The 9,267-nt window shown below is 45.4% G+C and overlaps 1 protein-coding gene across 3 annotated transcripts in view; it reads left to right on the forward strand.

Moving 5' to 3' along the window:
- SCLY (selenocysteine lyase) overlaps positions 1-9,267 on the forward strand; it is a 40,980-nt gene that overhangs the window by 14,389 nt on the left and 17,324 nt on the right. For all 3 annotated transcript variants that reach the window (XM_017875552.1, XM_017875553.1, XM_017875551.1), the window contains exons 5-7: positions 7,142-7,269; positions 7,478-7,642; positions 8,666-8,772. In XM_017875552.1, the coding sequence (XP_017731041.1) occupies positions 7,142-7,269; positions 7,478-7,642; positions 8,666-8,772 (400 nt within the window). The remainder of the gene's footprint in view (positions 1-7,141; positions 7,270-7,477; positions 7,643-8,665; positions 8,773-9,267) is intronic.

The following is a 9,267-nucleotide window of genomic DNA, read 5'->3' on the forward strand; positions in this document are numbered from 1 at the left end:
CGGGGTTTCACCGTGTTAGCCAGGATGGTCTCGATCTCCTGACCTCGTGATCCGCCCGTCTCGGCCTCCCAAAGTGCTGGGATTACAGGCTTGAGCCATGGCGCCCGGCCTCTTGCTGCTGATTGTAAGGGAAGGCATTCATTCTTTCATAATTTCATATACTGTTAGCTGTGGGTTTTTTATAGATGGCCTTTATCAGGGTGAGGAAGTTCCCTTCTGTGCTTGGTTTGTTGGGTGTTTTTATCACGAAAGGGGTGTTGGATTTTGTTAAATGCTTTTTCTGCATTTATTGAGATGATCATGTGAGTTTTGTTCTTTATTAGGTTTGTAATGTTGTAGTACCTTAACTAATTTTGGGTGTTAAACCATTTAATCCTTTTCATATGTTTTTAGATTTGGTTCACTATTATTTTGCTGAAGATTTTTCTGTCAATATTCATAAGAGGTATTAGTCTATAGTTTCCTTGTGGTGTCTTTGTCTAGTTTAGTGTCAGGGTAAAATTTGCCCCATGTAAATCATGGGGAGTGTTCCCTCCTCTTCTGTTTTTTGGAAGGGTTTGTGAAGACTTGGTTTTCATTCATCTTGAAATATTTGAGAGAGTTTGCCAATGACAACATCTGGGCCTGGGCTTTTCTCTGTGGAGAATTTTCAAGTTACTGATTCAGTCTCTTTACTTTTTATAGGTCTATTCAGGCTCTCTATTTCTTTTGAGTCATTTTCAGTTGTTTGTGTCCTTCTAGGAATTTGTGCATTTCATTTGTTATCTAATTTTATTGGCATGCCATTGTTTATAGTAGTCTCTAGTAATGCTTTTTTATTTCTGTAAGATTTATATATCCCTTTCATTCATGATTTCAGTAATTTTATTCTTTTTTTCTCTTGATCAATTTAGCTAAAGATTTATCTTTTTTAAACTCTTTAAAGAACTAACTTTTGATTTTCCTGTGTTATTTTTGTAATCTCTATTTTATTAATTTCTACACCAATCTTTATTAACCCATTTATGCCGGAGGTTGCAAGTTTTTTGTGTGTGAAAAATCAGACCTTGGCAATAACCTTGAGCAGTAGGATATAAATAACTCCCACAAGCTTAGTGTTCCAATAATGGAACACTTGGCATAAATGGGTTCTTTCTTTCTACTTGTTTTAGGTTTGGTTTGTTCCTTTTTTTCCAGTGTCTTAAGGTGAAAGATTAGTTATGATTTGAAATTTTTTTTTTTTTTTTTTTTTTTTTTTTTGAGACGGAGTCTCGCTCTATTGCTGGGGCTGGAGTGCAGTGGCCGGATCTCAGCTCACTGCAAGCTCCGCCTCCCGGGTTCCCGCCATTCTCCTGCCTCAGCCTCCCGAGTAGCTGGGACTACAGGCGCCCGCCACCTCGCGCGGCTAGATTTTGTATTTTTTAGTAGAGACGGGGTTTCACTGTGTTAGCCAGGATGGTCTCGATCTCCTGACCTCGTGATCCGCCCGTCTCGGCCTCCCAAAGTGCTGGGATTACAGGCTTGAGCCACCGCGCCCGGCCTAATTTTTTTTATTTTGTGGCCTAGCCATATAGTCTATCCTAGAGTATATGTCAAGTGTACTGGAGGATAATGTATGTTCTGCTATTGTTGGTTGGAGTGTCTTGTAGATGTCTGTTAGATCTACTTAATTTATAATGTTATTCAAGTCTTCTGTTCCCTGTTCCCTTGTTAAAATTCTGCCTAGTTATTGTATCCATTATTGAAAATGTGATTTTGAATGATCCCGCTATTATTAATCGGTGGTCTGATTAATAGTTGATCACACTATTAATTAGTTTCTCGCTGCAAACCTGTCAGCTTTTGCATCATGTATTTTGGTGCTCTGTTGTTAGGTGCATATACATTTATATTTGTTTTGTATTATGGATGAACTGGTTCTTTTATCATTATAAAATGTCCATCTTTATCTCTAGTAACTTTTTTTAAGTCCTTTTTATTTTATGTAAGTATAGTCATTCCAACTGTCTTATGGTTGCTGCTAGCATAAATATCTTTTTCCATCCTTTTACTTTTAATCCATTTACGTCTTTAAATCTGACATGTTGTAATACAGTGTAAGCGACATATTGTGGCGATAAGATTAATGATAGTGGTAGCCCATCATGCAGGGCTGACACTATGTGTCAATTAGCAGTATGACGCAACATGGCCTAGGGATTTCCAACCCTGGCTGGGGAATTTCCAGGAGGTAAGACCGCCTCAGCATAGATGGAACTCTCATAAACCATAAATACAAAGCTTACCCTTACCAAAATAGCTTAACTCCCTTACGGAAGAGAAACCTGGTAACTGACCTGGACTAAATACAAGATAAGAACGGGGAAGAATCCCTGAAACTCTGAGAATGCTCTCTGGACAGAGACCCTCTCGGTCAGGCAGTCATGATGCCTGAATGTATCTGACCCTTGCCACCTGCCTGCTCCTGCTAGCTATCTTGTAAGAGCGCTGCCAGAATAAACTGCTTGAACATCATACAGTATCTAAGACTTATCTTCGATGTGAATAATACGAAAAGGGAAAAGTCACCTTTGGGGAAGGTTAACTAGGCCCACCCCAAGAGCCCTGAACAGGACGCATGGGTCTCCTGTAGATTCTTTTTTTTTTTTTTGTTTTTTTTTTTTTTTTTTAGATTTAGACAGATCTCGCTCTGTTGCCTACTATAGATCTCGTTCTGTGCCTAGGCTCATAGAGCTCAGCTCTGTTGCCTTGGTTTTTTTTTTTTTTTTTAGAACATAGTCTCGCTCTGTTGCCTAGGCTATAGAGTCTCGCTCTGTTGCCTAGGCTATAGAGTCTCGCTCTGTTGCCTAGGCTATAGAGTCTCGCTCTGTTGCCTAGGTTATAGAGTGCAGTGGCACAATCTCAGCTCACTGCAACCTACGCCTCCTGGGTTCAAGCCATTCTCCTGCCTCAGCCTCCTGAGTAGCTGGAACTACAGGCACCTGCCATCATGGCCGGCTAATTTTTGTATTTTTAGTAGAGACGGGGTTTCACCATGTTGGCCAGGCTGACCTTGAACTGATCTCAGGTGATCCATCTGCCTCGGCCTCCGTAAGTGCTGGGATTATAGGCGTGAGCACCCGGCCAGTTCTTTTTAAATCTAGTCTGACAGCCTCTGCCTTTTTATTAGATTGTTTTATCATTCACACTTAATGTTGCTATTGACATAGTTGGATTACCACCTATATTTTACTTTTGTTTTCTAGATATCTCATATTTTTGTTTTCTTTTCCCCCTTTACTCTTTTCTTTTGCATTAACGAGTATTTTCTAGTTTAACATCAAAATTCATTAGTGCTGGCCGGGCGCGGTGGCTCAAGCCTGTAATCCCAGCACTTTCGGAGGCCGAGACGGGCAGATCACGAGGTCAGGAGATCGAGACCATCCTGGCTAACATGGTGAAACCCCGTCTCTACTGAAAATACAAAAAACTAGCCGGGCGAGGTGGCGGGCGCCTGTAGTCCCAGCTACTCAGGAGGCTGAGGCAGGAGAATGGCGTGAACCCGGAGGCGGAGCTTGCAGTGAGCTGAGATCCGGCCACTGCACTCCAGCCTGGGTGACAGAGCCAGACCCCATCTCAAAAAAAAAAAAAAAAAATTCATTAGTGCTTTTTTCACTTTTTAAATTAGTTATTTCCTTAGTGGTTATCAAGGGCTTACTATATACTTATAAACTTATCAGTATTTACTTCAGATTTATACTAACTTAATTCCAGAAAGATGTAGAAATGTTACTCCTATACAGTTCTGTTCCTTCTTCTTTTTTGTGCTTTTCTTGTTATGGGTATTACCTCTATATATGTTACAAACTCAACAGTGCATTGTTATAATTTTTTTTTTTTTTTTTTGAAGCAGTCTTGCTCTGTCACCCAAGCTGGAGTGCAGTGGTGCAATCTTGGCTCACTGCAACCTCCACCTCCCAGGTTCAAGTGATTCTCATGCCTCAGCCTCCCAAGCAGCTGAGATTACAGGCATGTACGATCAGGCCCATCTAATTTTTGTATTTTTAGTAGAAACAGGGTTTCTCCAGGTTGGACAGGCTGATCTTGAACTCCTTGCCTAAAGTGATCTGCCCACCTTGGCCTCCCAAAATGCTGAGATTACAGGCATGAGCCACTGCACCCAGCCACAAATATCATCATTTTAGTTAATTTCCTGTCTTTTCTTTTCTCTTCTCTTCTCTCTTCTCTCTTCTCTTCTCTTCTCTTTTTGACAAGATTCCACCCTGTCACCCAGGCTGGAGTTTGGTGTCACAATCACAACTCACTACAGCCTCAACTTCCCAGGCTCAAGTGATCCTTCCTCCTCAGCTGCCCTAGTAGCTGGGACTACAGGCATATCCCATCACACCCAGCTAATTTTTTTTTTTGTGTGTGTGTGCAGATAAAGTGTCCTTATGTTGCCCAGACTGGTCTTGAACTCCTGGGCTCAAGTGATCCTCCTGCCTTGGCCTCCCAAAGAGCTTACAGGCATGAGCCACTGCACCTGGCCAATTTCATGTCTTTTAAGGAAGCTAAGGGAAGAAAGAGCAAGTGTATGTTTATAGATTTGGTTCGAGTAACCTTCTTAGTTGCCTTTTCACATTATCTTCATTTGTTCCATGGATCTGAATTATCATTTGGTGTCTTTTCCTTAATAGACAGTTCTGCTCCCTCCTACCTCCTTTGTGCTATTATCATGAAATGTTGTGTTACAGCCCTAACAAAATAATTATATATATGTTACTTTATACAGTTGCTTTTAAATCAGTTGAGAGAAGCAATATACAGTTACACTGCCCTTTTTTCCCTTTATTTTTTTGAGACAGAACCTCTTGTGCGAATTTCAAGATACTTTCTCTGTCTTTGGCTTTCAACATTTTCATTATCATGTGTCTGGGAGTGAATGTCTTTGTGTCTCATCCTACCTGGAATTCATTTAACCTCTTGGGTGTGTAGATTAATGTTTTCCATCATATTTGAGACATTTTCAGCCATTATTCTTCAGAGATGTTTTTCTGCCCCTTTCTCTTGCTCCTGCCCTTCTGCTACTCCTGTTTTCCATATTTGGTGCCTTATGGTGTCCCACATTTCTCTGAGGCTCTGTTTATCTTTCTCATGTTTTTCTCTCTTATATTTGGATTTCATAATCTCTGTAAATCTACCTTCATGTTGACTAAATGTATTTTCTGCCGGTTCCAACAAACTCTTGAGCCCCCCTCCAGTGAATTCTTCATGTCGGTTGTACTTTCCAACTCCACGATTTCCTTTTGGTTCTTTTTCATAATTTCTCTCTTGTTTTTTTTTTTTTTTGAGACGGAGTCTCGTACTGTCACCCAGGCTGGAGTGCCGTGGCTGGATCTCAGCTCACTGCAAGCTCCGCCTCCCGGGTTTACACAATTCTCCCACCTCAGCCTCCCGAGTAGCTGGGACTACAGGCGCCCGCCACCTCGCCCGGCTAGTTTTTTGTACTTTTAGTAGAGACGGGGTTTCACCATGTTAGCCAGGATGGTCTCGATCTCCTGACCTCGTGATCCACCCATCTCGGCCTCCCAAAGTGCTGGGATTACAGGCTTGAGCCACCGCACCCGGCCAATTTCTCTCTTGTTTATCTTGAGGACTCTCTATTTGATGAGCCACTGTCATCATTCTTTATCTCTTTAAGTACAGTTGCAGGCAGTTTTTATCACTTGCCTTTTTTCCTGCTTTTCCACACACTGAAGATACCAGTTAGAATTATTTTAGTTTTCCTGTTCCTGGGATTGCTTCTGTGTGATCTAGAATCAGTCATTTACCTGTTCATCCTGGTTTTTCCTCGGACTTGGGGATCCTGGATTGTTCCTGTGGATGGATGAAGCATTTCGTTGTTTGATGTAGGGGCTAGGGAGGGCTCATCTCCAACTCTCAATGCGTTTCCCCAGGAGGTGTCTCCCAGGAAGGGAGGGCCCACAGTGGGCTGTGCATAAGGTAGTGGCAGCAGACCCCGCCCACTTTTCTCTGTGACTTCCCTGGACAGAGCTGCTTTTGCTTTGCTCCTCTGAGTCCCCTAGCAGATGCCTCAAGCTCTTCCCCCTTTTCTAGATCCTTCCCCCAGACAAGGAGCCTGCCTTGTGCCTGGCGTTCCTCTCTGGGCGAGTGGCGCTGTCTCAGTCTGAGGTCAGTGCCTCTGCTGCTGACTTGGTGTACGGGAGCAGGGAGTGCTCAGACATTGGGACACGGTCCTCTGCCGGCCTTGGTAGCTGGCCCCTGCCCTGCGCTTCCCGCTGTCCACCCTGAACTTGCATGGCCACTGATCCTTTCAGATTTGCCTTTAAGTATTCTCTTCACTGTTAATTTAATGCCATCATCTTGCTACATTTTAGGGACTCCTCAAAATTCCTGGTCCACATACCTCACCGCCCCCCCTTTTATTTGAGACAGTGCGTTACTGTGTCACCCAGGCTGGAGTGCAGTGGTGTGATCTCCCTATGTTGCCCAGGCTGGTCTTGAACCCCTGGGCTCAAGCCGTCCGCTCACCTCGGCCTCCCAAAGTGAGCCACTGCGCCCGGCCAGATACCCTTTGTTGGTGTTGTTTTGATTTGATTCTTATTCGGAGAAGTGGCTGTTTTCTCTTTCATTTCAGTAGGACCCTGAGCGGGCAGTGGATACATTTGTTTTTCACCATTTTAAACTCAAAGGACTAAAGCTAAATAATGTTGTCTCCTCTGCTCATTTTCCATCCGCAGTAGCGAGACTGTCAGTGCCTGGGGCAGCGCCTGGTGCGTAGGAGTGGCTTCATCAGCACTGGCTAGGTGCCAAGCACATGGCAGTGAAGTGCTGTGTGCGAGGACCCTCCCCTAAAGCAAGAGCCTGTGTCCCTGTTGCCACTTCCCCTTTGGTCCCCGTAGAAGCAGAAAGGCACGTAGGTTCCACGACACAGATCCACCCACTGCAGCCACATTAAAGATGCGTTCACACTGAAGCACCCGACAGTGACGCTGGGCGAATGATGATGGGCGGCTTATATTCTTCTTTATAGTCTTCTGAACTTGGACAACAATTTACTTTTATAGTTGTAGAAAACTGTTTTTTTTAAGCTCTGTTGGAATACAGTTTTGCGAGGAATCAATTTGTGCAGCTTAGTTCGGTACCCATGTTTGTTTCCCAGCGGTCACCTTTGTCCCTGTGTCCAAGGTGAGCGGGCAGGCAGAGGTGGAGGACATCCTCGCAGCTGTCCGCCCGACCACACGCCTCGTGACCATCATGCTGGCCAACAATGAGACCGGCGTTGTCATGGTGAGTCAGCCTTTGTTTCTCTTTAAGGAGAGCTCATGGGGAAGAACTGCGGCTTAGACTCATGGCGTTTCAGGTTTCCCAGCTCTGGCCTCTCCCATTTCTCTGTTCACTTTGATAACATTTGGCCTGTGCTCACTACTCCTGATTTCTGTCATTCAGTTTTCATCAAATCGGAGCAACATATTCAACTGTTTCCTTTCCCCGTCAGCCTGTCCCTGAAATCAGTCAGCGCATTAAAGCCCTGAACCAGGAACGGGTGGCAACTGGGCTGCCTCCCATCCTCACGCACACAGATGCTGCACAGGCCTTGGGGAAGCAGCGCGTGGATGTGGAGGACCTGGGCGTGGACTTCCTTACCATCGTGGGCCACAAGGTACGTCTGCAGAGGCTTCCTCCCTCTATGGGCAGAGTCTGCTGCGCAGGTGGCTGTTCACTCCTCGGTCCGTAAGCCTCACTGCCCACTGTGAGCCAGGCCTTGGGGGCACTGCAAGGAGCAACACGGGATCCCTGTCCTCAGGAGCTTTAAGAGAGGAGCCCCACATGGCCAGCAGGCCAGGCTGAATGCCATGGCAGGGATGATGGGGGTGCCCAACCCACATAGGGCAGGGTGGGGTGGTAGACCAAGCTAGGGGAGGAGACGTCGAGATCTCAGGCAGAGTAAGGCAGGGGGTTCGGCCAGGCAGCGAGTGTCTCTGCAGCGGACAGAGCATATGCAGAGGGCGTGGGGTAGAAGATGTGGGGACAGGAAATTGTTGCTTTCTCTAACGTGATTTCAGATGCGGCTCCTCAACAAAAACTTACCAGCTATCTTTAAGGTGGGAGTACGGGGGAAAGAGTTAACAGTGAAGACCCTTCTGAAATTTTGCACATCTTTCTGGCAGCTTACCAGGTCCTGAGATATTTTTAGTACTCAATTTTGAAGCACAGTCCTCAGCTGGTTTCCAAAGGAGTATCTCTGGTGGCCTGACACTGTGGCACTCCAGAGTTCTGCACTGTGTCAGTTGGAAACATGGAATCATTTGCAGGAAAGGCCGTGGCCAACTGCTAGTTCCAACCCCTCTCTATTTATGCATTCTCTTTCTCTTTTTTTAAACCATGATCCATATGATTTGAGATCCTTGTCCAAATTCTATCACATGATGTGCGAGGGAGAGCTGCCTGCCACAGAGCTGGGCACAAGAGTCTAGCACCTGCGCTGCCTCCTAGTTTGGGGTTCCACCCTGCCCCGAAGGCTTTTGTGACTCTGCATGTCAAAAGGGGTGACACTCAGAGGCACCCCAAGGAAGCACTGTGCATCACAGAGCATTTCTCCTGTGTGCCTCTAAGCACTTGGCGTGTCTACAGAGTAGGTCCTTGGAAAGTTCTTGTTGAATAAATGACCAACTTTTCCTTCCAGTTTTATGGTCCCAGGATTGGCGCACTTTATGTACGAGGACTTGGTGAATTTACCCCACTCTACCCTATGCTGTTTGGAGGTGGACAAGAACGGAATTTCAGGCCAGGGTAAGGCAGAAAGTTAACAAGTCTCTGACCTACTGACCATGGCATTTGTAGAGCAGTGACATTGTAAAGAAACATGGCGCCATTTCCCTATCTCGTGGAGGCTCTGTAGCAGTGTCCACACTGCCGCTGTCAGAACTGACTCCACTGACTGATTTCACGCCGAGGACTTACAGGACCTGCAGCCTCTTTGGGAATGATTGAAAGCAAAGAAGGAAATCTCTGTTTCTTTTAACTGCTCCAATGCATGCAATTCCCCTTGTAATTTTGGCCCAGCCCACTGAAGAGATAACTGTTGGACCCTTCATGGCTGAGGCCTGCTGCTGTTTTAACTTCGGGGCCACACGGAAGCACCCTGGTCTCCTTTCTGATAGCTCCTGTGTCCCCTCTGGGTACAGTGACGTGAACTGGGAAATTAGTTGTTGTCCCCACTACACCTTTTGTTAGAAACTTGTTAACAAGAGGCAGAAACAGTAACAGCGTAGAGGTGGAGGTGGG

The sequence above is a fragment of the Rhinopithecus bieti genome, unplaced genomic scaffold (genome assembly GCF_001698545.2).
Source record: "Rhinopithecus bieti isolate Rb0 unplaced genomic scaffold, ASM169854v2 scaffold_7884, whole genome shotgun sequence".
NCBI classification, from domain to species: Eukaryota; Metazoa; Chordata; class Mammalia; order Primates; family Cercopithecidae; genus Rhinopithecus; species Rhinopithecus bieti.